We start from the raw sequence: 27,992 nt of genomic DNA on the forward strand, positions 1-27,992 counted from the left end.
CTTGGCCCTCCAGGGGGCTCGCAGTGGTCCACGGATTGCTAGACGTGTTGTCCTAGGAACAGAGGGCGCACAGGAGTCCAGGCAGAAGCAGCTGTATCTGCTGAGTTGGACCTCATCCCTTGAGTTCTTCCCCCCACCTTCATTGTTCCCAGTAGTCAGGAAAGAGTGAAATGGACTTCTTTTTTTTTTTTTTCATTTTATGGCCATGGTGCATGTAGAAGTTCCCAGGCCAGGGACTGAATACAAGTAGCAATGTCAGATCCTTTGTGCCAGGCTGGGGATCAAACCTGCACCCCCACAGCAACCCAAGTCTCTGCTTTTGGATTCTGCATGCACTGTGCCACAGCGGGAACTCCAAGATGGGCTTTTGTCTGCAGCATAAACCTCCTTCCAAAGGAGCCCTCAGGAGAAGGGAGAAAGTTAACCATCGTGGTCCAGCACAAAGGAAGGAAAACAAGCAGGGCATGCAGATGGCAGTGACCTTTCCTCTGCTTCCTTCTATGGCGATGCCATGAGGGCTCCAGTCCAGAAGCAGGTGTCACTGTTCTCATCTGTCCATTTCACCAGAACCCCAAACCAGCCACGCAGTGGCCCTTTCCATCCTTACTCCCTTCCCTCCTGAATGTGGCCTGTTCACCATTGCACTTGCACTTGAGAAAGTGACTCTCCTGCAGGTGTACCCCACCTCCTCCTTCTCAGGAATTCCACTGCTTCTCTTTCTTCATGTCTCCCTTTAGAACACGCCTGGCTCTTCTGGCCTGTTGAACCCTCTGTGGGCACTGAAATATAACTACCATTTCTTCTTGATTCTTTCTTTTTTTTTTTTTTTTAATCTAAATGTAACCTGAAAACCCTTGAGAAGCAGGAACTATTTCCTATTTTGCCTAGAGTGCCAAAAACCAATTAATTAACAGCAACAAGATCCTACTGCATTATTATCAGGGAATACATTTTCATTGGAGGGAGCCTCCTGTGTTCTGAATTTTGAATGCTTGATAATTTGTCACAAGCTTGGCCGGAGCTTCTCTTTGTACTACCTGTTGGAGAAAAATGCTCCTTGAGCAAATGAGTAGAATGATATGTACAAAAAAGGGTTTCATCTACTAAATTTTTTAAAAACCTGGTAGTTTACAACTAATCATTTGCTTGCAAACAGCATATGCACTTTGTGTTCCTGAATTAGCTTAAGTACAGCAAAGCCCTAAAATGAGTATTACAGAGAAACAGTTTGGGGAAGGGGAGGGAGTGAGGCTGCCAAGGAGGGTCCTGTGGCTGAGGGAGGCTCTGAACTTGGCCTGTGAAGTATGGGTGCAACTGAGGCTTGTGCAAGGTGACCTAAATGCCTCCCATGCCAAGGAATCACAAGGATCAGGGGGGAGGGCATCTCAGGGCGGGGGGATGCTGAGTCTTGCTTAAGGCCCTGGGAGGAGCCTGGTGCTTTGTGGTGCCGAGTCCCTGGTGGAGTCGGTCTTAGCGAAGTGAGGCTGGATAGGTGGGGACCAGCCGAGCATTCAGTACCCGGGGAAACTTATGATCCATGGCCTTGTATTACTTAAAGGACTGAGCATTTATTTTTCCGAAAATAAGTTCCACCATTCAAACTTGAATTATCAGAGCTTTGGAATAGCTTACCCATCTACAGAAGGAAAGCACCTTCTACATGTGACAGCCGTGAAAGACTCATCTACCCTGTGCCATTTGCACAGGCTTCTTTTCAGCTGTGAGGATCTAGAGGTGGTGGCCTGGCATTAAGAGGGCAGCCTTGGTGATACATCTGGGGTGGACACTGGCTTCTCCCCAGAGAACCATCAGTGACATCATTAACCTCCTTAACAGAGGAGGCACATTGGAGAGAAGCTTTCATTCTATTCTTGTAACAACCTCAGACCCTAAAGGGGTCTTTGTGACATGCATTAGTCACTTCCTCAAAGTTTGCATGGAATTGGCACAGTTTTGCTAGTGGTTACAGTTTCGTGATGGTTTGTGTGATCTGTCTATACAGGGTCACAAGTGATTTGAACTCCAAGATGTGCACACCTGCCATTGGCTATTATCAGTGACCACAGGTATGAAATTAAAGCAGCTGAGAGTGTCCAGTAGTCTGTGGATTTGTTGACAGACTAAAATTTGAGTTTGAAGACATGAATCTTTGTGGGAATCTTGGCATAGTTTAGTTTCTCTGTTCGATATTGCTCGTTCTCTGGAGAGTTTTCCATCTTCACGGAAGTGCCAGTACCCATCGGTGGTAAGGTGTGCTGAAGGCTCAGCAAAGGCTAATTGGGAAATGGCTCTACTGGCCGTGGAGATTTTGGCTTGTAGAGTCAGATGGGGAAAAAATTGGTACAAATTTGTACGTAGTCCAGGAAGTCCTCCCTTAGGATGTTTGCAGAGATAATCAGGAAGTGCAAAACTGGTAATCTCTGCCCCAAATCTCTGTCCAAGTAGACTGAGGTTTCAGTACCCAGTGAATTTCGTGCAAAGGGTTTGAGAATTCAAAGTCAGTAGGTCCGCTTCCCAGCATGCATGATCCTTTAGTAATAATCTCTGCATGACATTATGCCTGCTCTTCATTTTTTAACATAATGCCTTTAATTTCATAGTGAAGATACACAGTCACATCAAGTAAAACGAGGGGCTGCCCTCCATAGTGTATACACTGAAGGATCATGTAAGCACTCAGCTGAACCCCTGAGCACCTGGGCACCAAGTTTGTGACCACATTCAGCACGTACTGAGTGCAGCCCTTCTCTCTCTGGCACAGGGTAGTGGCCCATTGTGGTGACTGCTCTCTGGTTCTGATTGGCCTTAATGAGAATAGCCCCTGATCTAGGCCCTACATCCGAGGGAGCAGAAAGGGATGAGCAAGTGGAGGCCTGCGGACCTCGAGACAGCTGCGCTTGGAGAAGAGCTGCAGTACCCACAGCTGTGCTCGTCTCCCTAAGACCGTTTGTCCTCCAATTATGTTCTGATTTATGTGGAGATCGTCAGAGGGGAGTTGATAGAGAGAGCTGGGCGCATCACTACTCATGCAGCGCCAGAGGGTCAGGTGTTTTACTCCTTTTGTTCTGAATCTTCATCAAGGCTGCGCTATTGAAAGTTCCCCTGGGATTGTTCTTACGCCGGGCTCATTTAACACAAGTGGCATCGTTTATTTCGGAAATGATTCCTAGGCTGTTCCATAAATACTAATGAAGTCCTCACCAATCTGTTCCACCTTGAAATTTGCAGCAGAAGTCATGGAGGTGCTGGGTTTCTGTGCAGAGAAGCAGCTCTTTACCATGGGTCAGAATTGGTCATCAGGTGTGCCTGGTTATTCTTTTTTTCCTTTCCTTCCCCGACATCACCTTAAATGACTCCAAACAGAAAAAGAAAAAACAGAGATATGACCAAAAAAAGAGTAGGGTAGGTAGGATGTTGCTAACCACAGTCGTCAGTCCCTACCACAGACACCTGATTATTGATGATGGAAAGGGAGATATTTCCTATGACGCCTAATTGAATCAGGACTCTGGGCAGGGCACCCTCCCATGTGCTCTGAAGTATGCAAAACATCATCTGTTATTCTTAGGGTATTTATAATGGGGTAGATGAGATAGCCCATGCAGATAAATAGAAATACAAATCAGAAAGTGATCTTTATTCTGACTGGTTACAAGGTGTGATGTTTAATAAACAATGCCTCGCAGTATACAAAGCATTAGAGTAGGAAGGTGACTGGGGCTCGGTGAATGACCTTGAGGATTTCCTCCTGGGGGTCAGCACTCTGGAGACCATCACCTTTTCTATCTGCCCTACTGCCATCTGTTCCTGGCCACTGTCACCTGTCTCTTGGACTACCGCAATAAAAGTTCCTAAGTAGTTTCCTTGCGTTCATGCAGACTCTTGCCATGGCCAATTTGCCCTACAACAGTAAGTATTTTTTTTAAATGTAAATCATATTCCATTGCTCTCCTGCTTTATGTTTACAGAGCCTTATACACCAGGGCCTTCCTGACCTGATGCCCGTGTCCGTGACCTCCCTCATTCATTACTTTCCTCATTCTTTTGCCACCCTGGTCTTTCTCTCCCTTGAGCATGTCCAGCTCTTTTCTGCCTTTGAGCTTTGACATCAACTGTTGTACCCAAAAGGTTTGTTGTGTCCATCCTGGCTCAGAGGAAACGAATCTGACCAGCATCCACGAGGATGTAGGTTCAATCCCTGGCCTCGCTCAGTGTGTTAAGGATCTGGCTTGCTGTGAGCTGCAGTGTAGGTCACAGATGCAGCCCGGATCTGGTGTTGCTATAACTCTGGCCTAGGCCAGCAGCTACAGCTCCAGTTTGACCCTAGCCTGGGAACCTCCATATGCCGTGGGTGCAGCCCTAAAAGGACAAAACAAAAACAAAAAAAGATCACTTGCATTTCCATATAAATTTGTGTAATCAATTTGTCATATTCTTCCAAAAAATCCTGCTGGAATTTTGATTGAGATGGCATTAAATCTATAAATTATGTTGGCAAGAATGTACATTCTTTTGTGGGGGCTTTTTTAAAATTGAAGAATAGTGGATTTACAATATTGTATTAGTTTCAGGTGTGTACAACACAGTGATACAATATTTTATAGATTATACTTCATTTAAAGTTATTACAAAATGATGACTATTTCCCTCCACTATACAGTGTGTCCTTGTTGCTTTTGTCTTTTATATATGGTGGTTTGTATCTCTTAATCCTATACCCCTGTTTTGCCTCTCCCCCTTCCTTTTCCCAGCTATTATCCACTATTTTGTTTTCTCTGTGAGTCTGTTTATTTTGTTACGTACATTCATTTAGTTTTATTCTTTAGATTTCACATATAAATGATAGCACACAGTATTTGTCTTTCTCTGCCTTATCCTATTTCACTAAGCATAATACTTTCAAGGTCCATCCACATTGTTCCATATGGTGGAATTTCATTCTTTTTTAGAATGGCTGAGTAACAGTCATATAGGTAGATAGATAGATAGATAGACAGACAGACAGACAGACAGACAGGTAGATAGAGATAGATAGATATATGACTTCCATCTTCATATACATATATATGTGTATATATATATTATATATCCTCTATCCATTTATCTGTTGGTAGACACTTGCATTGCTTCCATATCTTGGCTATTGTAAATAATGATGCTGTGAGTGCATGTATCTTTTCAGACTAGGGTTTTCGTTTTTCGTTTTGTTTTGTTTTTTTCCAGATGTATACCCAGGAGTGGAACTGCTTGATCATATGGTAGTTCTACTTTTAGTATTTTGAGAAACCTCCATACTGTTTTCCATAGTGGCTGTACCAGCTTATATTCTCACCAACCATGTACAAGGGTTCCCTTTTCTCCACATCCTCTCCAACATTTGTAATTTATAGAGTTCTTGACGTTAGCCATTCTGACATGTATGAGGTGGCACCTCATTGTGGTTTTGATTTGCATTTCTCTAAAATTAACAATGTTAAGTATCTTTCATGTACCTATTGGCCATCTGTATGTCGTCTTTGTAAAAAAAAAAAAAAGTCTATTCAGATTTTCAGATTTTCTGCCCATTTTTTAAATCAAGCTGGGTTTTGTTTTGTTTTGTTTTGTTTTGTTTTGTCTTTTTGCCATTTCTTGGGCCGCTCCCGCGGCACATGGAGGTTCCCAGGCTAGAGGTCCAATCGGAGCTACAGCTGCCAGCCTACACCAGAGCCGCAGCAACACGGGATCCGAGCCGTGTCTGCGACCTACATCACAGCTCGCGGCAACGCAGGATCATTAACCCACTGAGCAAGGCCAGGGATCGAACCTGCAACCCCATGGTTCCTAGTCGGATTCATTAACCACTGCACCACGATGGGAACTCCCAAGCTGGGTTTTTTATATTAAGTTGTGTGACTTCTTTATATAATTTTAAATATTAACCCCTTCATTGGCCAAATATTTTCTCTCATTGAGTAGATTGTCTTTTTATTTTGTTGATGGTTTCCTTGCTCTACAGAAGCTTTTAAGTTTAATTAGGTTCCATTTATTATTTTGCTTTTATTTCTTCGCCTTAGGAGACAGATCCAAAAAAATATTGCTATGATTTATGTCAGAGTATTCTAAGAGGTTTATGGTTTCAAATCTTATATTTAGGTCTTTAATCCATTTTTGAGTTTATTTTTGTATATGGTATTAGAGAATGTTCTGACTTCATTCTTTACATGTAGCTGTCCAGTTTTCCAGCACTGCTTATCTTTTCTCTTTTGTATGTTCTTGCCTCCTGATATCTTAATATTATTGATTCTTCTAAACCAATGACCACACCAATAGTTGTCTGTTTGGAATCTGTAGATCAAATTTGGGGATTGTTGCCATCCTTAACAATATTTAGTTTTCTAATCTTCGAACACAAGATGTTAGTATATTTATGTAAGTCTTGAATTTCCCTCAACAATGTCTTGTGGTTCTGAGTATCCAAGCCTTGTACTCTTTCAGTTAAATATATTCTAAGTATTTTATTCTTTTAGATGTTGCTATAAATGGAATTGTTTTCTTTGTTCGCTTATTAGCTATTGTGTTAGGATTCTCAAGGAAATAGAAAAAAATCAGACACGTATATGTTTATATTTATATATGGAATTCTCTCATGCTGTTATAGAGTCTGTAAAGTCCAAAATCTATAGATGGCTAGCAGGCTGGAAACCCAGGAAAGAAATAATGTTGCAATTCAATTCTGAAAACCACCTGCAGGCAAGATTCCTTCTTTTTTTTTTTTTTTTTTTTGGGCTATTTTAGGGCCGCACCCTCAGCATATGGAGTTCCTAGGCTAGGGATTGAATCAGAGGTGTAGCTACCAGCTACACCACACATGGGACGGGCATACCACACAGCCAGAAACTGGATCTACACTGGTAGCAGATCAAACCCCATCCTCATGGATCCTAGTCAGGTTCATTAACCGCTGAGCCACTAGGAACTTCAAGTTCCTTCTTGCCTTGGGGAAGTCAGTGTGCTGTTTGATTCTGGCCTTCAACGGATGGGATGAAGCCCACCCACCTGATGAGTGCAGTCTTTTCACTTAGAGTCACCCATTTGAATTAATCTTATCCAAGACAGTCTCACAGAAATATCAAAAAGCATGTTTGACCAAATTCTGGTGCCATGGCCTAGCCAGAGCCAAACTGACACCTAAATTAACCACACAGCTGTCTATGACTGTTTTCTCACCATGTGATTGCTTAGAGTTCACGGGTACAACTTAGCATGCCAGCTTAACTTATATCTTTGTCTATAACTAAAATCATTTCATCCTGTTGCCATCCATGACCTCTGTCCTGCATGTGTACACAAGATAGAGCATTGTTTCAGTCTGGCGTCAAAATCCTCACTTATGGGCGAGACCCTTTGTGATTCTCAGTGCCCCCTGAATTTGAGGTTTCCCATCTGGTTGGTGGGAACAGGAACTCCCCCAGCCAGTGGGAGCATGCCATACAGTTTCCGCTATTCATTTTGAACAAATCTTTCTCTGGCCTCAGGTAGTTTCCTCTCATACTTGTCATGAGCAATACTCAGCTAAATACCAAGGCCAGTCTCTGCAGATCTCTGGAGTTCTCTGTTGCAGTTGACTTCTTCGTTACTCTGTGCTGAGAATTGTAAGACCTTGGTATCCTGGGGCCCTCACTGCATCCATGCAGGCAGGGGGTCTGACAGTCTTGCCTGGTTTCCTCCTCCTTGAACGAAGCCTGGAAAACTCTCTCATACCAGGAAACTAGGGCAGTCATGGGCTCACCTCATCCACTCCCAACTCTCAGGGATCACGCTCATTCCCAGTTCCATAGACTTTGTCCTTTTGGAGTTGCTTCAGGCCAAGGATGGATGGAGCACTCACTTCTGTTGCATAGACACAAATGAAGATTGAGGGAGTATGTGTATGTTTAACTTTAGTGGATTCACTTAGAGTTTCAAAATAAATCCAGCTAATTTAATTGCAGATAATTTTCACTAATACAGTGGCCTTCATTTACCTGGAACATGTGCAAGATCTTATTCCCCAATTTAACACAATATAGAGTGAAGGTGACAAGTTCCTAGTACATCATTTACTTCTTTAGAACTTCAGTGATATCCACCCTCACGTTAATATAGATGAAAGTACTGAGTAAGTGTGGTGGTGAGGAGGGGGGAATAGAGAGAGAAGATAAATCTGTCTTTCCTTGACTGATTGTCTGTATATTTGACAGCAATAGTTGCTAAGTAATAGCAGCTTTGATTTTTCCAGAACCGAGAGATATTATGTGTTGTTATTATATGTAACCTGGCCCATGACAAATGCTTGTTGCTCTGTCTTTCAAGTCTTAGTCCACTTTGTAGGGGGAGGAAGGGAGATGGCCCATATCCACGTAAACATCCTTTCATGGTTCTTTTAGACTAAATATTCAAGTAAAAGATAATACTCAGGGAGTTCCCATGGTGGCTCAGTGGTAACGAACCCAACCAGTATCCATGAGGACACAGGTTCAGTCCCTGGCCTTGCCCGGTAGGTTTAAGGATCTGGCATTGCCGTGAGCTGTGTATAGGTCCACAGATGCAGCTCAGACCCCACGTTGCTATGGCTGGGTATAGGCTGGCAGCTGCAGCTCTGATTCACCCCCTAGCCTGGGAACTTCCATATGCCACAGGTGCAGCCCTAAAAGGCAAAAAAAAAAAAAAAAGATTATGCTCCAGCATTGGGGTGCATGGTGTTGGGGAGCAGAGCATCAGGCCCATCCCCACATAGTGGGGAATAAGAGCCCCCATTGCAGAGACTGAGAGATGAGGAAGTAGAGATTGCAGAAATGATTCCATCAGAGTCCTGTATGGCTCAGCAGCAACAAACCCGACTAGCATCCATGAGGTTGAGAGTTCAAACCCTAATTCGCTCAGTGGGTTAAGGATTGTGTTGCTGTGGCTGTGGTGTAGGCCGGCAGCTGTATCTGATCGACCCTAGCTGGGAACTTCCATATGCCGCAGGTGCAGCCTAAAGAAAGACAGAAAGAAAAGAAATGATTCCATCGCTTCCACTATAAGGTCATTTGAGCTCTAATGCTTTTTAGCACTCTCACTGGTAAACTATGCATTGAATTTCTACCAAGTATGACATTCTGAAGAGAGTGCTCCTTGGCCTGTCCTATTGTGTATAACGAATAATGTGAAGGAAAGCGTCATGTTAAGGAATTTTCAGGGTTTATTCCCAGGCTTTGAGGTATTGTAGAATAATTTAATTTTTCTTGAGTCAGGTAGCTGCTTCTTTGATGCCTTGTCTTAGATCTCTGTTTGTAATCTCTCCTAAGAATAGATCAAATGATGTGTATATCTGTTTCCCGAATTGAGGAAGTAAGAGCAGAATGAGCTTTAGACTGCAGTTACCCTTCTGCTACCTTCATGTGTGTTATAGATTGGTATGAGATTAAATCTCTTTCAGAAGCCATCCCAGTTTCACAGAACAAGGTGTTTATTCCCTGGTTTGGGCCTGTTCAGTGTTTGTTTTGCCCCTACTCTATGTTAATCAGACATGTTTTACCCTTTACATATAAATATGAAGTTACGGTAAGTAATAGCAAAAGGTTTTAGAATTCTTGTATGTTTACCCTTTAACCCAAATTCATGCAAATCGATGTTATCCATAGGTCTATGGGAAAAGTCTAAGGAAGCTAAAACCTAAGCACAATGGAAACCTTGGGTTGCTGAATCTCAGGCCTGAAATTGTGTTTTCTGGGAGGCTGGGACAAGCAGAAATGCTTAAGAGAAGTGCTGCTCAAATAAAAAAGATAGGCAAAAAAATATTGCTTTAAAAAGGCCTTAAGCCACAAATTTTTCTTCCTCTGGTTTCCTAATATTGTATAACTTCTTCATTTTTACCATTTCTTTGCCTTTGGTTCCCAGGATACCTTCTTTCTAATAAGGAAATAGTTTGAATCCTTTACAACTACGGCTCCATCTTGAAACAGAACAGTTGAACCTGAAATAAGTTATTGGCTCATTCATGGTTTCAAGTGTTCTTACTCTCCTTCCTTCCGTTTTCGTTTTTTTGTTTTTTTTTTTTTTTGCTTTTTAGGGCTACCCATGACACATGAAGTTCCCAGGCTAGGGACAATCAGAGCTGCAGCTGCTGGCCACAGCACAGCTCACAGCAACGCAGAGCCTTAACCACTGAGCGAGGCCAGGGATCAAACTTGCAACCTCATGGATACTAGTTGGGTTCCTTACAACTGAGTCATGATGGAACTCCATTACTCTCCTTCCTTTTGTTGGCGGAGCCCTTTGTGGATGGGCTCATTCTTTCTGTGTGTATACATGGATTGGTACTATGTGTGTATGTGTACACAGACCGGCACTGTGAATTTGTTATAACAGAGAGGGCATCATGGTAAGTCTAGAGGGGGCAGCACCCATCTCGTGATGGGGAACTCAACCTTCTGAGGATTAAGCTTCCTGGTTTCGAGCTAAAGATTTAACAGCCCAGAACTAGCTATGGTGGACCCGAGCCTGCCATTGACTTGAAGAGTAGAAAACCCTTTGAAATAAAAGTCTATATTTTTTACAGTGACAGTAAAATTTTGAACAGGGTTAGGGCACTAAAATTGGAAGGAACCTGATTTTAAAGTGCCAGCTGGAGCTCATGTTGGCATGAGACCTGAGTTGTACATTCCAAAAGTAACACTGTCTCCTTGTTGGTAAGTTGGAAATAGGAAAACCAGCTGGTACTCACTACAGAGTTGGTGTAGGGGTTGCTTGCTCTGCAAATGTAGTTGTGGTTGGCTACTCTGGATGTGATGCTGGACCTTCATATTAAAAGCATCTCTTGAAGAATGCTGCTACAGGATGTTTTTATTCTTCTCTTTCCACTGAAGGATCATCCAAACTTATTTACAAAAAAGAAGTTTCCAATACAAAAAAATTTGGGGGTATCCTTCAGAGAAAGTTCCTAGACTTTGAATTCTTCTTTTTCCTCCTCCAGTTGGGGGTGAGAATGTTGTAGGTACAGCCCTGAGAACTAGTAATATCGATGAAGGAGTCGTTTGTGTGGAAAGCTCCTTTCTTGGTGATTATCTCTCCATAACCATAGAAGTCTGCTTTAAGAAACAAACCTAAAGCCCTGTGCACTGACTATCCCTTCCCTCCTGTTTAGGATGAGGAGAGCAGAGACTGTGAAAGGAAAACAGTGGTTTCCTCCTGGCACGGTGGTCATGACTGAAAGCCACCATTTTGGTTGTGGTGGTATTGTTATTTGCATTAAAATTTTCTTCCTAAAAACATGCAGATTCAGAAAGCTCTTGCAGCCCATTTAGATCTGCAGGATTGGCCAGCAAGCCCCAAGACCTAAGATGGAGGAGAAGAATAGAGCCCTAAAGACTAGCTTGGGCATTTCATGAATTGGTCCAGTCTGGGAGCCTGTGGAGTCTAAAAAACATGTCCCTAATTATGACAAACTTTGCGAACAGTGTCAGAAGCATATGATCACCCGTGTGAGAGCACCATGCTCCATCCCACCAACGAGAGCAATGATGATGGACTGTTCTGAAATATTTGAGTAAAAATCTAGATATACTTGCTTTAACTTTGTAGACATTCAGCCATTTCACTGGTTAAAATTGCTGATACAACCTCAGACCGGAAATTTATTTCTCCATAGATTCTGTGAAATCCACCTGGAATTCGCATACTTTAGAGTTTGGAAGAGCAGCAAGAATAACATTCTCACCTTTCTCTAGCCCATTTCTCACCACATCAGCACCCAGAGGGCACGCTCCAACTTGCTTTACTTCCCGAATCACATTCAGAAGATTTCTTTTTTCCCCTATGTCAGTCACTCTGACACAGCCAGAGAGCACTCTGAGGAGAATAATGTGAACATCACTTTTTCCTTGCCCCAAATTGTTTATTTATCACAACAGTGTCGTCAGAATCAAAAATGTCTGGCATTAAACTCCAGCAGAGCAGAGGCTAGGCATGCCACAAACGCTGGCCTTCACCAACTGTTGAGATCATGAGAGGACGAAGAATGATGAAATTTTAATGTATCTTAGGTACAGGTGTGGTAAATTCTGCACTTTAGCTGCCTAGCTTTAATATCAACTATGTTGTAGATACAATTATTTTTCAGTACCTTTTTTTTTTTTAGAAAATGACCACACAGTTATAACGATGCAATTTAACTTTAATGTGTAAAAGAAATGTGTGTGCAAAGGTTAGTAATATACAGTATTTGTGGGAAATGAGATGGTCGGGGATGTAGAGGTGGCGAGTCATCATTTTTAAATGCTGATTACTTGTTTTCTTTAAAACGAGATCTTAAATTTGAAGACGAAGCTATCCTGTATTTAGCAGAATCGATTTCCTAGTTGGGATGATTGAGAAATGATGCTGTGATAATGAGATTGTAGAGGAAGGAGTGTAACTTAGAAAAAGAAAAAAGTCTCCCAATCATTGGACCTTGAAATGGAGGATCAGCCTCTTCATCCCTAGCAGAACACGTTTTCTGCAGTTTTGCATCACATGCAAGTAACCGCATGGCTGTACTTCTCTTCCTCGTCAGCCTTGGTCCCTCCACCAGCCATTCCTGACTTGACACAGCACTAGATTTGATCTGACTAGATGGTGCTTCCCTACTGGCTGGCTTATTGGTTTTAATTAAAAAGAATCATCTGGGGAGTTCCTGTCCCATGGCGCAGGGGAAATGAATCCAACTAGGAACCATAAGGTTGTGGGCTCGATCCCTGGCCTCACTCAGTGGGTTAGGATATGGTGTTGCTGTGAGCTGTGGTGTAGGTCACAGACGAGGCTCAGATCCGATGTTGCTGTGGCTGTGTCACAGGCTGGCAGCTGTAGCTCCGATATGCCAGCCATAAAAGGCAAAAAAAAAATTTTTTTAATTTAAAAAAATAAATAGAATCTTCTGATATGGACAAAAGTAAGGCTGGGTGTCTCCCTCTTGGACTATGGCTAAGTGTCCTATTTTTGGACAATGTCTCATGGCTGGGCCATTTTTTTTAAATCTTTGGCCATTAGTTTATGAGCTAGAAATGCTACACCACTTATGTAATGGTGGCGATATTTAGGCATAATTTCTAACACTGCTTCTTAATACAGCTGAGATATAGATCAAGGAAGCCTACAGGAAGGCTAAAGAGGAGATATGCAGCCTGAAACCACATTCTTTTTATCAGAACTGGTAGCAGAGGACCTGAATTCGGTTGCCCCATGTTCTGTCTCCTCTGATACCACCATAGACAGCAGTGGGTTCCAGTGGTGGGAATAAGTGAAAAGAACATTAGGCTTAGATAACCCCCAAATGTATTGCCTTCCAATTGCCTTAGAGAAGCCATTTCCAGTTAAGTTTTTGATTACATCAAGGAGAACATCTATGTTGTGATATTCTTTAACACCCAATAAATGTGACATTTGACATTGCAGCCAAAATCTGTAGTGGCAAGAGCAGTACACTTTCACTGTTTATGCCAGTTTTTCCATTCATTAACAGTATTGCTTTTGCAAGTCAACTCTTTCTGTGCCTCAGTTTCATTGTCTATAAATACAATAGGGAATAAGAGCAATAACCTTGCCTCGATCACAGAGATGTTGTCAAGCACAGGAGAAAAAAGCAGAAGCTGTATTTAAAATATTCTAAAATTTTTAAATGCTATGGAAATACATATGTCAATTTATAGGCTCCTATAGCATACCCTGGTAGGAGGTAGCTTAGATCTGTGTCGGGCTTTATCCACATCTTCCGTATTTCAGAACTAGATGGATATGACAGCAATTCTGGTTTCCATTCTTCACAAATATGTCAGAGAAGCAAATGTTGAATATTTTACCCAGGCTTGAAGTGAACCTGTCTTGAAATGAACAGAGTTCAGTGAAAGAAAACACAGTGGAGGAACCTACTTAGATAAAAGATCACAGAAGGTTTTTCAATGGAATTGACTTGTAAGCTGAAATGTGAATTTCAAGAGACAACTATTTAAAAAAAAAAAAAAAAAAAAAAAAACAGGGAAAGGGTTTTTCTACGAAGGGAACAGCATGTGCGAAGGGTTGAAAGAGGTGGTTTCCAGGGAGCATAAATGGCTGTAACCTGGTGGACGGAAGGGAAAATGGAGTGAGAAGAGAATGAAGAGGTACTCAAGGGCCAGATCATCCAGGGGCTTGGGTTTTATTCTGAGTGCTTTGTGGTGCCCTTGAGAAGTTTTTACCTTTATTTATTTTATTTCTATTGACGTATAGTTGACATTCAGTTTATATCAGTTTCAGTTGTACAATATAGTGTTTCAACATTTATATACATTACATTTAATCATAACAATAACCCTACGGCCATACAAAGTTATTGCAGTGTTATTGACTGTGTTCCCTATGCTGTATATGACATCCCCATGACCTGTAACTGCAAGTTTGTGCCTCGTAATCCCCTTCACCTGTTTCATCCCACCCCCTCCCACCTGCCCATTGATGACCACTAGTTTTTTGTTTGTTTGTTTGTTTTGTCTTTTTGCCATTTCTTGGGCCGCTCCTGTGGCATATGGAGGTTCCCAGGCTAGGGGTCTAATCGGAGCTGTAGCCACCGGCCTACACCAGAGCCACAGCAACTCGGGATCCGAGCCGTGTCTATAACCCACACCACAGCTCACGGCAATGCCGGATCGTTAACCCGCTGAGCAAGGGCAGGGATTGAACCCACAACCTCATGGTTCCCAGTCGGATTCGTTAACCACTGAGCCACGACAGGAACTCCACTAGTTTTGTTTTCTGTATCTATGAGTCTTTTCCTGTTTTGTTTTGATTATTCGTTTGATTTAGATTCCACCTGTAAGTGAAATAATACAGGATATGTCTTTCTTTGTCTTACTTATTTGGCTTATCATAATATCTTATAGGTCCATTCATGTTATCACAAAGAGCAAAAGTTCCTTTTATGGCTGAGTAATATTCCACTGTATTCATGTACCGCATCTTCTTTGTCTTCCCATTTATTGATGAACACTTAGGTTGCTTCAGTATCTTGGCTGTTGTAAATAATGCTGGAATGAACATGGGGGGGCATATATCTTTCAAACTAGTGTTTTTCTTTTCTTTGGATAAATACCCAGAAGTGGAATTGCTGGATTATGTTATAATTCTATTTTTAATTTTTTGAGGATCCTCCATACTGTTTTCAATAGTGGTTGCACCAATTTACACTCTCACCTATTGCTCCCTTTTCTGCACTTCCTCACTCACATTTGTTATCTTTTTGTTAACAATCATTCTGACAGTGTGAAGTGATATCTCATGTGGTTTTGATTTGCATTTCCTAATGATTAGTGATGTTGAACATCTTTTCATGGGTCTGTTGGCCATCTGTATGTCTTCCTGGGGGAAATGTCGATTCAGGCCCTCTGCCATTTTTTTTTTTTTTTTTTTTTTTTTTTTGTCTTTTTGCTATTTCTTTGGGCCGCTCCGGGCATATGGAGGTTCCCAGGCTAGGGGTGGAATCGGAGCTGTAGCCACTGGCCTACGCCAGAGCCACAGCAACGCGGGATCGAGCCGCGTCTGCAACCTACACCACAGCTCACGGCAACGCTGGATCGTTAACCCACTGAGCAAGGCAGGGACCGAACCCGCAACCTCATGGTTCCTAGTCGGATTCGTTAACCACTGCTCCACGACGGGAACTCCTCTGCCCATTTCTTAATTGGATTGTTTAGCTTTTTTTTTCTGACACTGAGTTGTGTGAATCCTTATATATTTTGGATATCGACCCTTTATCAGATACATCATTTGCAATTATCTTCTCCCATTCAGTAGGTTGCCTTTTCATTTCGTTGATGCTTTCCTTCACCGTGCAAAGCTCTTTCATTTGATACAGTCCCATTCATTTATTTTTGCTTTTGCTGCCCTTGCCTGAGGAGACACATTCAAAAAAAAATTTCTAAGACCAATGTCAAAGAGCATACTGCCTATATTTTCCTCTAGGATTTTTATAGCCTCAGGTCTTACATTTAAGTCTTTAATTCATTTTTAGTTTATTTTTGTAAATGATGTAAGTCCTATTCTTTTGCATGTAGCTGCTCAGTTTTCCCAACACCATTTATTGAAGAGACTGCCTTTTCCCCAGTGTATATTTTTGGATCCCTTGTTGAAATTAATTGATCATATATGCATGGACTTATTTCTGCGGTGTCTATGCTGTTCCACTGATCTTTGATTTTGTACCAGCACCACACTGTTTTTATTATTGTAGCTTTGCAGTACAGTTTGACATCAGGGCACATACTACCTCTAGCTTGTTCTTTCTCAAGATTGCTTTGTCAAGGAGTTTTTTGTTTGTTTGTTTGTTTGCTTGTTTGTTTGTTTGTCTTTTTGTTGTTGTTGTTGTTGTTATTGTTGCTATTTCTTGGGCCGCTCCTGCGGCATATGGAGGTTCCCAGGCTAGGGGTTGAATCGGAGCTGTAGCCACCAGCCTAGGCCAGAGCCACAGCAACGCGGGATCCGAGCCGCGTCTGCAACCTACCCCACAGCTCACGGCAACGCCGGATCGTTAACCCACTGAGCAAGGGCAGGGACCGAACCCGCAACCTCATGGTTCCTAGTCGGATTCGTTAACCACTGCGCCACAACGGGAACTCCTGTCAAGGAGTTTTTAAAGATGGTCCAGTGTCCTGTATTTCAGTTTGAATGGCCAAGCTGGTCAGAAAGTCTTTTGGGGAAAGTCACAGACATTCAGGTGAGGGCTAATGTTATACTGCCTGGAATGTGGCTGCTTCATGAAACCTCTCTGACTTTCCTCAACTCTACTTTGGTCCTTAAAGGCCCCTCTTTCCCCTGCACTTCAGATGACTCCTATGTCATTTATCCTATTACAATTTAATAGTCTTTTCCGTCATTCTTATCTCCTCTCCACCAAAGTTCTTGATTCAGAACCACATTTTATTCAATATATGAATTGCCAACAAAACTTACTTCCTGTCTTCCATATAATAAATGTTCTATAACCATTTGTTAAATGAGTAAATACACAGTTCAGTGGTTCTCAGCAGTTAAAGAGCCTCAGGGTCAGCGTGAGACATTTGAAATATGGATGCCAGGGCCACACCCCAAAGGATTCTGTTTCACAGTGTTTGGCATTTTTGTTATAAAACTTCCAGGTGATTCTGATGTGCAGGTTGGAGTAAAATACCGGGGGACTGGGCTGATTCTGAGGGTCTTACCCGGGAGTATCATAACCCCTTTAAATGCTTATATATTTACCTTTTCCTCATGAATGCTGAAGACATAACAGAAATGCCCTGATTATTTCATCATTAAAGCTATTCAAAGCTATAAAAATAATAGCTATTTAAAGCTCTTCAAAATAATGAATATGGAATCTATCATATGGAGCAGGTGAACATACAGCACTATGATGTTACTGATCCAGGTCATTTGGTTGGAAGAGATGCTATTAATTAGCTTTCTTTAGGAGGGAGAAGGTAAATTACTGTTTGTCATTAGACATCCGGAATTTGACTATTTTTTTTTTTTTTTGTCCTTTTTGGGCCACAACCACATATATGGAGGTTCCCAGGCTAGGGGTCTAATTGGAGCTACAGCTGCCAGCCTATGCCAGAGCCACAGCAACACCAGATCTGAGCTGCATCTGTGACCTACACCACAGCTCATGGCAACGCTGGATCCTTAACCCACTGAGCAAGGCTAGGGTTCGAATCCGAAACTTCATGGTTCCTAGTCAGATTTGTTTCCACTGCGCCATGACGGGACCTCCTGACTGACGTATTTTTAACAGTATGAACCCTGAAAACAGCAGAACGGGAAGGGGTTAAAAGAAGGCTCCTTCTAGCACAGAACTCAGAAAGTCTGGCAATGGTGTCATTGTGCAAGTGTTTTGATTTCAGAAGGGGAAAGTCTTTATTTAATTCTATATAATGTGTATATAATAATATAATTTTAAGGCACCTGCTTCAAAATAGAAACTGGGATGTTGGAGATAATAACAATAAACAAAAATTAAACCAAACCGGGCTCAGTGCCCAGGAAGACTGTCAGATTCCAAGAACTGGGCAAGGAATAAACTAATAGAGGGAAAGAAAACAGGAATGAATTAAGTTGTAACTTCCTTCATTAAAAATGACCACTCTGGAAGTTCCCGTTGTGGCTCAACAGTAACAAACCCAACTAGTAGCCATGAGGATGTGGAGTTCGATCCCTTGCCTCACTCAGTGGGTTAAGGATCTGGTGCTGCTGTGAGCTGCCATGTAGGTTGCAGACACAGCTTGGATCTGGTGTTGCTATGGCTGTGGCGTAGGCTGGCAGCTGCAGCTCCGATTTGACCCCTAGCCTGGGAACTTCCATTTGCCACAGGTGCAGCTTTAAAAGGGGGGGTAGGGGGAGCCCATTCTGCAGTGTGATCGCTATTGAACAATTCTGCGGGGCATTCACTGGGTGGGTGGGTGGGTGGAGTTCCTGCCGTTCTGATTTCAGTGACATGCTTCTAATGGAACTTGCTTTCCTAAAATGTCAATTCTAAAACATGCCAATAATTACAGCAATCTTACATTCTGTTTGAACTTTTATAATGCTGTAAACTACTTGGAAATGACAGGACCAGAAATAAAAATAGGAGTTCACAACAACTTTAACTGAAGTTAGAAGGAAAGCCTTCATGTTTCCCAGGATGCCTAAATGTCGCGTGATTTACATAAACAAAAGAGGAAATCCTCTTTGTGTGTTTAGGGGTGTGTGTCTAATACAGGAACCCATGTTTTCCTGTTATTGAAAAGCATTCTTTAATCTTTTAAGCACATTTTAGGACCCACATATATTCCAGGTGTGTTGTTTCCTTTAACATTAAAACAGCAGGGGAAGGCATGAGTATCAGAGAAACATATTAGGTCTTCCTTTGGTGTGGTATAGACACACAAATAAATGAATGAACTTAAGTGGATAGACAGCCTTGGGCAGACTGGTAATTGTGCCTGAATTTAGTTAGGGGAACGGTTGTTCCTAATGGGACTTAAATAAGCTTATACATGGAGCTGTAGGCCAGACAGGCCATTTGTGAATGGAAGACTATAAAATTTCCTTGATTGTGGGTGTTAAGGGAATGATGACTTTCTAACCATGAAAGGAAATGTAATTGCTGTGAAATGTTTCATAAGCTTTTAGCCAAATATAACTGAAGTAATGGGCAGTAAACCCCAGCATTATTTGTTTTTTGTTTTTTGTTTTTTTTTTTAACGTTTGCTAAAATCTGGTTAGGAGCAAAGGGAGGAGATTATCCTGAGACCCTAAAAGCAGCCCAGTCCTGGAAACATAGGGTGCTCACCAGAACTAGAGGCACCGTGCCCGCATTTCTTTCCTCTTTGGCGGCTGCTTTCCTGCTTTAAGCCAGGAAATGAGCTGGGTTAAACTCTCGTATACATGAAGGAGAGCCTTCTTACACCAGCCGTGACTGGAATAGGTGTTTTCTGTCTCTCATCCCACAAGCCTTCTTTTTTGCCATCTGTTGAGCATTTGCATGGGCATTTGAAAGTGTGGGATCTTATTTGAAACTAAGAGTTGCCACTGTTGCACAGTCTCACTAGGATTGCATTCATTACTATGAGGGGTGCTTTAGGCCTTTCCTCATTCCTTGAATAGCATGTTTCTATTTAGTCTTACAATTCCTACAGCCAGGGCTCAGGAGGAGCTTTTAGGAAAACCCTTTTAAAATGCTCAACTATGTCCTCTCCCTTGAGGCTCTAAGTCACAAAGTTAGCCGGCAGAGAAAGTATTCACAGTGACTCTCCTGGTGACTAGTGCTTGACCTCTGTCTGAGAGGTGACAAGGTCCATCCTCAGCATGGAACGGAGAACTGACTAAGGCTGAGAGGACTGTCTTGGCCCTGCAGGTGTGGTGACCTCAGGAATTCATATGGGGTGGGGGATGGGCAGGGGTGGGAGTGCAGTTCCCAGAATGTCAAATACAGCTATAATCAGATGCAAACGAGATACAAACCCGACTCTACCTTAAAGCCAAATAGTTCTCTTTTTTTCTGTGTGTGAGATATTACTTCTTATCACTAAAGCCTGGAATATTTACACTGAACTATAAAATTAGAAATATGCATTGCAGTTCCGCAGGCAAATCATAACCTGCACTCTCTTTAAAACGCAGCCTTTCCCCACCCCACCCCAATGCCTATCACCCCTATGTGCTGCCTTCCCTGCTGGCCATCATTGTGCATTTGTAGCCTCCCTTAGAGGCGCTTGGTGTTAATCCTTCCTGCGCGTGTTCCTTGTGAGTGGATGAAGCCAGAAATGAAGCTGCCCGTACAGTTATAATTATGTTGTAGCTGCTTGAGGGTGCAGATGATAACTTCTATTTCTTTGGAGTCCATCTCTCACTAAAGACACACATGTTCATTCATTTGAATTTTCTCTCTCTTTCTCTCTCTGTATTTCTCTCTCCTTCTCCCTCCCCACTCCTCTCCCCACCCCATACTCACACACATGTATATACACACAGATGTATATATTTCTCTCTCTACACACACACATACACACACACAAAGATATATATATATATAAAATCTTTCTCTCATTGCACATATGCATATAGATAGAAGATAGAAATACCCCTGAAGGAGCACCCTGCACACCCACTAATCTGAGTGGTCTTTTCTCGGCAGTGACAAACAAGAAACCCACGCAGGCATCCATCACGAAGGTCAAACAGTTTGAAGGCTCCACGTCGTTTGTACGGAGATCACAGTGGATGCTTGAGCAGCTTCGCCAGGTTAATGGCATCGATCCTAATCGGGTGAGTGAACTGTCCAGTGCTGAGCGAAGGTGTTCTTTTCACACAATGACTCTCTCATCGACCTTGGCAGGGTGGTGGTTGTCTGAGTCATTTTTCACACGGCTATTTCTCCATTTCCGTTACGTGGCTAAGACTTTCTGAGTCCTGTGCCCTTCTTCTGGGAAATTATAAATCTTTTCACCATGTTTGATGGAGGCACCTAAGGGGATGCATACTGAAGAAATGCTGCCTCCAGTCATACGCTCAGCAGCCAAGTGCAAAGAGCAGAGTTCATATAATCATGTCTATGATTGTCAATATGAAAAACCATGTCATCAATGCTCCATTTATCTCCAAAGGCCACCAGTGAAGAGGTTTATTTACCAAAGTCAGATAAGTGACGAGCACCCTAAAGAATGATATATTAGGATTCTCTCAGACCAAATGAGAGAACTCTTTCATGGCTGTGTTATCTCTGCCAAGTACATTCCCTTTGCTCACACGCATTCACCGTAAAAGACATCAATAAGGAGGAAAAATAAAATGTAAAAGGTAACTGTACACTGAAATGGTACAGGGTAATCTTTCACTCCCAAATATTGAGGACAAGATTAATACTGTTCAGTGCCAAGAACCTGAAGGAAGCCTTTTCCAAGTAATTGGGAAGACAATGTGTCGTCTGAATTCTGACACAAGCTGATGGGCAGTTAAACTAAAGGGACTTCTGAGCTCTTAGCTTCCTGGGGACATCTAAATATACTGTGAGATTTGAGGTTTGCCTGATAAACAGAGAAAGGTGTCCTCTCACACACCGAGGTGCTCATAACGATGAGTCTTGTGATTAGGACCAAAAGTCTTTGCAAAGCGTTTTAGCCTTTACAAGTCTCTTGATGTGGTCAACTGGAAGCAGCAGGTTTTATAGATCAGTCATTATTTCACTGTCTTCTCCAGGATTCTGCCGAGTTTGATTTGTTGTTTGAAAATGCTTTTGACCAGTGGGTAGCCAGCACAGCCTCGGAAAAATGCACCTTCTTCCAGATCCTCCACCACACCTGCCAGCGCTACCTCACAGACAGGAAGCCGGAGTTTATCAACTGCCAGTCCAAAATCATGGGAGGTAAGTGGGCGTTTATTTGGCTTTAGTCATCCTGTTTCCTTAGACTCACTTTTACTTAAGAGTTAGGGGTTCGACAGCCTCAAGACCAGAAAAAAAAAAAAAAAATCAAGGTGCTCAGAGCTAGACCGCATGAGGGTCATTCGGAGGAGTTCATGCATGCTCATCCAGCCGCGGTGCTGTTTTCATTCGTTTCCAAAAGCTGATCTTTTTAGAGGAATTCACTGCTTGGTTAAGATTATTTGTACTATGAAAACAAACTCATCCCTTGATTAGAAAAGCCTTTCCATTTGGTTTCTTCGCTACCATTTCTGTAATTTCATCACAGAACCCTGCTTTCTGTGCTAAAAACAGAATTCCTAGTATTTCTCAAGATATTTCACAAATATTAATGTGACTGTTCCAACAGATGTAGTCCCTTTCTTTCCAACAGCAACTAGTCTCACGTTTCTTCCTTGAGCCACAGGCAGAGCTGAGTTGCGATGAGGGAGCCAGCCTAACAGGGCAAGTACCAGCCTTGGCAGTGTAATGAGAAACATTTAGAGGGTGCTTAGCGCACTGCTTTAGGTGGCATTTCTGTTTTGAGAATTGAAACTATGCTAAAAATATAGAAGCCTTGCCCATCACTCTGAGTTGAGGAAGAGTGTTTGTATCACTGGTCTTTTCACGGACCTGTTCTCCTGGTTTTGGAAGCACTTTTCAAAAATGTACCAACTTGTCTTAATCAAATGTCAAGCGAAGGTCACATAAGGGACACTGCATCGTCCCCTTGAGCTGTATGTATCTTTCACATGAACATGAGGCAGAATCCGTTATTCCGACCCAGCGACGCTGTGCACACTGTCATTTTGCCATCGGTCTGCTCGGTGTTGTGTGGAGAAGACACTGTCAGTACCTCTTTACTGTCCACTGAAATGTCCATGTTCCTCTTAAAAAGGAACAGGCTCACATGAGGTGAACCTTGAAAGGTCTCTCGCAGACACTGATGCAGACGCTTGTGTTACAGCTTCTCTGTGTAGTTCTAGGACAATATAATAAATAATAAGTGCATGTTTTGTTTGGAGTAGCCACATCCTATGGTACAGAAGTGAAAAAAAAGATTAGACATGGATGTGGAAAGGAGAGGAACTATCAAACAAACTTCTTACTGTTTGGGAACTATAATGAGATAAAACTTTCCATCATGTCTGTGCTGCCATCGGCTGTTCAGACGAATCCTGCTTCAAAGGTCCAGCCCTAACAGACTGGTCCGAAGGTCAGAGCACCCTGCTGAGGACCACAGATGGCCACATTTTCAGGGACTGGAAAACTGGCCAGGAAATCCCAGCTTTCCCTCATTCTTCCTTGGGATTTTCTCTGCTCTGCTAGAATCAAATGTATTCCCTGATCTTAAGTCCTAGCTATGAAATATTTTCTCCGTCGGTATCAGTATGGTCAGTAGCTCGCCTGGCTGGCATTTCAGCCAAGTCTCCTAGAAACAGTGTGACATGTGGATTTGAAATCTCTGTTCCCCTGGGACATAGACTTCCCTTGAGCATCCCACTCCTCCAGGTTCCATCCTGGGAGCAGAGAGCATTGGCAGCAGAAGCACTTCCATGGGGACGACTGCATTTCCTCAGAATGGAGAGGAGATGCGAGGGGGAAGCAAGGGGGGCACAGACGCACTCCACTGTCCCTGCGAGGGAAGCAAGCCACCTTCCTGTGGAGTGTAGGGAGAGCTTCCAGATGCTTCTCCTCCTTCCTTTGGGGTGGTGCTAGGGAGCCCTCTTCTCTGTCACCTCTGAAGCTGTCGTTTCTTCTCTCAGAACAAATAGGCTCTTTCATGCCTTCATTCATTCTTGGCTCATCATCCAGTCATATACCTGTAAGTACCAAGTACCTACTGTGAGCTCGTCACTTTGCTATGTCTTGGATGCAGAAAATTATTCTATAGTTGGACTCTTAGTAGACCCTAATTGTCACTGCCCAAACCCAAGACTGGCAGGTCCCTAAGAACCTTTCCATTCTCAAGTATCCTCAGACCTTCCCACCCATTCCTACCCAGCTGCTTCTGTCATTGACCCAATCTTTTGATACCTCTGCTGCTCTTTAAACCCCAAATTATGAGTTGAGATAGGAAACCATATAAGCAATGTTAAGTTGTTGGTATGTGTATTGCATAAATCTAAAATTTGATTTCCTGTTGTAAGAAAATGATTAAGTTAATGAGACCAAGTGCCAGAATTGACCCTGCCTTTCATGACCGTAGGTGTGGCTCTCATCTTCTTTAGACCTCAGTTTTCCCTGGTGGGTAACATGTGGAGGTTAGACTAAATCATGTCTAAAATCCCTCTCAGCACTATCACTGGAGAATCTCTAATTCCTAAGCTACAGCTGTCTTGTGTAGGTTAATCATTTCTTAAGAATCAAATGAAAGAGTTAGTGCAGTGAAATACTGACTAGTTCTGGATTCCCAAGGGAGGCAAAAATGTTTGAATTAAGCACATTGTAATTTGTTGGCAGCACATAACTCCTTAATGAGTACAGCCTGTCTTATTTAAACAGTTGCTTATCCTTGATAGCAGTTGTAGCAACACACCCTACTTAATTAACATGCTGATTAGTCTTCCTTTCAGCCAGTTATCCCAATTCAGAGACTTAAAGACTGCATAATTTTCGGGTGATTACATTCTGACCCTTTAACTTTTAGGGTACCTACCCCATCTTCAGCAGATGAGATCTGTTCCAGATTTCGCAGTGTCTTTTGATCTGTCCTTACGGTATGGGCCACAAGTGCTAGACAGAGATGTTTTCTATGTGGGAAATGTGATAGACCTTGTGATGTTAGAGAACTAATGTTGATGTTGGTGTGCTGTCCTCCACCAGGTTCATTAAGTCCATTATCTCAGTTTTTACAGCAGCCTTGAGAAATGCAATTTATTATCTCCATTTTACAGATAAGGAAATAGAGGCAGAGAGATTATTAAACAGCCTGCCAAGGGGCATATATATTGTCTTTGTCCTCAGGTGGCAGAGCTCAGATTCAAACACAGCCTCTCTCCACTCTAAAAGCATCTTCTTTGCAGCCGCTGTGTGGGACGCTCCAGGGAACACCGATAACATTGTCTTTAGTAGGAATGTTGCCCCCTGGAGTTGTGCAGGGATTTTTGGAACTTTTTTAGCCTGCACATTATTAGGTATTTAAAAAGGGAGCCAAGAGGAGAAGGCCAGAGATTATGGGCAGTTTTAACTTTTTACCTACTTTTAATTATCACAGGTATATCATTAAGATAATAATACTTAAGCAATTTTTTGTGTCCTACGAATGCTGGAATCATCCGGGAGCTTTAAAGTCATCTTGCTTTTTGTTTGCTTGTTTTTGATCATCAGAACTTGAAAATGTTAAAGAGATGAGAGGAGGGAGGGAATGAGGGAGATGCTGGAGCCCTGGCCACTCACTAAGCCTCTTCGATAACTGTATTTCTGGTCCAATCCCATCACTAGGAAAAGTGAAGCCCAGTGATTTTGAAGGACAGCCGCCTGACTGCCACTGAACCACACTTTTCTTTTTTTATTATTAAAGTATAGTTGATTTAAATGTTTCTTCATGTTTCTGTTGTACAGCAGAGTGACCCAATAATGCACAGTTCCCCATTGCACATCCATTCCAAATGTAACAGTTTGCATCCAAAAACCTCGAACTGCCCACCCATCTCCTCCCTCCCCCGTCCCCCTTGGAAACCACAAGTCTGCTCTCCTTGGCCATGATCTCCTTCTGTTTTGTAGACAGGATCATCTGTGCCATGATTTTAGATTCCACAAATAAGTGATACCATATGGTATTTGTCTTTTTCTTTCTGGCTTACTTCACTTAGTATGAGAATCTCTAGTTCCATCCATGTTGCAGAAAATGGCATTAGTTTGTCTTTTTATGACTGAGTAGTATTCCCTTGCATACATGGACCACGTCTTTTTAATCCATTCATCTGTCGATGGACATTTAGGTTGTTTCCATGTCTTGGCTATCACGAATAGTGCTGCAGTGCCCACTGGGGTGTGTCTATCTTTTTCAATGAAAATTTTCTTGGGATAGATGCCTGACAGTAGGATCGCAGGGTGACATGGTAATTCTATACTTAGTTTTCTGAGGTACCTCCATACTGTACCAATATACATTCCCACCAACAATGAAGGAGGGTACCCTTTTCTCCACACCCTCTCCAGCATTTGTTATTTGTTGACTTGTTAATGATAGCCATTCTTACCAGTGTGAAGTGGTACCTCACTGTAGTTTTGACTTGCATTTCTCTAATAATTGGTGATGCTGAACATTTTTTCATGAGCTATGTCTTCTTTAAAGAATGTTCTATATAGGTCTTATATAGGTCCCATTTTTAATTGGGCTGGGTTTTTTTGGTTGTTATTGAGCTGTATGAGTTGTCTATATATTTTGGAGATTAGGCCCTTGTCTGTTGCATTGTTTGCAAAGATTTTCTCCCATTTTGTGGGTTGTCTCTTCCTTTTTTTAATGACTTCCTTTGCTGTGCAAAAAGCTTTTGAGTTAAATTAGGTCCCATTGGTTTTATTTGTGTCTTTATCGTCATATTCTAGGAGATGGGTCAAACAAGATGTTGCCGTGATTTATGTCAAAGAGCGTTCTGCCTATGTTTTCCTCTAGGAGTTTTACAGTATCTGGCCTTCAATAAATGGTGCTGGGCAAACTGGACAGCCACATGTAAAAAAAGAAAATAGAATGCTTTCTAACACCATATACAAAAATAAACTCCAACTGGATTAAGGACCTAAATATAAGGCCAGATACCATGAACCACATTTTCTTTAATACCAATTCAAATAGGATTATCATTTAAGCATCTTTAATTCTGTACAGTTCTTTTCTTACATTTACTGATTGTGTATATCCCATATGACCATGTTTTTCTTCTTCCCTTGGGGAAAGTCAGTCACACAGAAATAATTTCCTTGGCTTGTATAAAATTCTCTCCTCTGAGCATGATATTTCCTTATCTCCAAAGGACAGACTAGGGAGCTTTGATCCTCTGGTGCTGGTTAAAGGATCCAGGAGACATGTCCAGAGTCTACAGACGTGAAGACTCTCATAAACTGAAAGAGGGCAGGGTGCTCTAAGCAGGTGTGAAGGGGAGACGCACTGGTTTCTTCTGCCTTAGTCAGCATCTTTGCAGGCATCTTCTCTTCTCTGGGTGGTCAGAGAACTTTGTCCTCAAGCCCCTTGAGCATTCCTGACCTCCACCCTACCTCTCTTCTAGTTCATTAAAGGTCAATCGTCTTGAAAAATACAAAACCATTCATTCAATTGTGGGGTCCCTAAGCTACCAAGCACCCCATAGAGATGGAAGGCAGAGGTGTGGAGCCAGTCTGACTGCTGGAACGTCACATGGTATTATGAGTGACGAGGCCCCAAAGATGAAGTTTTGGGTTCATGTGGGTCCTATTTACTTCTTCAGAGAGAGTACCTTTTTTCTGTTTATTACAGGCAGAGATGATGATATACTATTATACATATGATAGAACATTTATACTTCAGAGATGACTTTTTTGGCCACGCCCACGGCACACAGAAGTTCCCAGGCCCAGGGATCAAACCCAGGCCACGGCAGTGACAACACCAAATCTTCAACCATTAGGGCACCAGGGAACTCCTTCAAAGGTGCCTGGAAGGAGTTAATCACACATGTAGAACTTAGACTCCAGAAGAGAGACTTGCTTTCAACTAACATATTTTAAGAACTATTTTTTTTAAAAAAATCATGGTCTGCCCCAAACAGTAGCATTTAGTTATAACAGACCTGTCATTAAGTCAAAGTCCCAAGGGGGACCTTGCTTTGCTTTCTTCATGCTTCTTAATAAACTGTGAGCAAATCCCATGTAGCTCCCTGATGCTATTTTATTTACACTGACCTTCTGTAGTGATGGCTGTTTGCCTATGATTTTGATGCCTAATAGGCTGAACTAAGGAAATCTTTCACGGTGTTGGTGATTTCTGTGTTAGCCCCACAAAACAGATGCTTTGTAAACTTATTTTCTTTTTTCATAAGTATTATAAATTACTTGCAAAAAAAATGATTTATTCTTGAAGGCAAGGTTC

General features: G+C 42.2%; 1 protein-coding gene across 12 annotated transcripts in view; it reads left to right on the forward strand.

Annotated features, from left to right (window-relative positions):
- Positions 1–27,992, forward strand: part of STXBP6 (syntaxin binding protein 6) — a 256,512-nt gene that overhangs the window by 181,457 nt on the left and 47,063 nt on the right. For all 12 annotated transcript variants that reach the window (XM_005666215.2, XM_005666218.3, XM_005666216.3 and 9 more), the window contains 2 exon segments: positions 20,663–20,793; positions 21,724–21,889. In XM_005666215.2, coding sequence (XP_005666272.1) covers positions 20,663–20,793; positions 21,724–21,889 — 297 coding nt within the window.

Source organism: Sus scrofa, chromosome 7, assembly GCF_000003025.6.
Source record: "Sus scrofa isolate TJ Tabasco breed Duroc chromosome 7, Sscrofa11.1, whole genome shotgun sequence".
In the NCBI taxonomy this organism is placed as follows: domain Eukaryota; kingdom Metazoa; phylum Chordata; class Mammalia; order Artiodactyla; family Suidae; genus Sus; species Sus scrofa.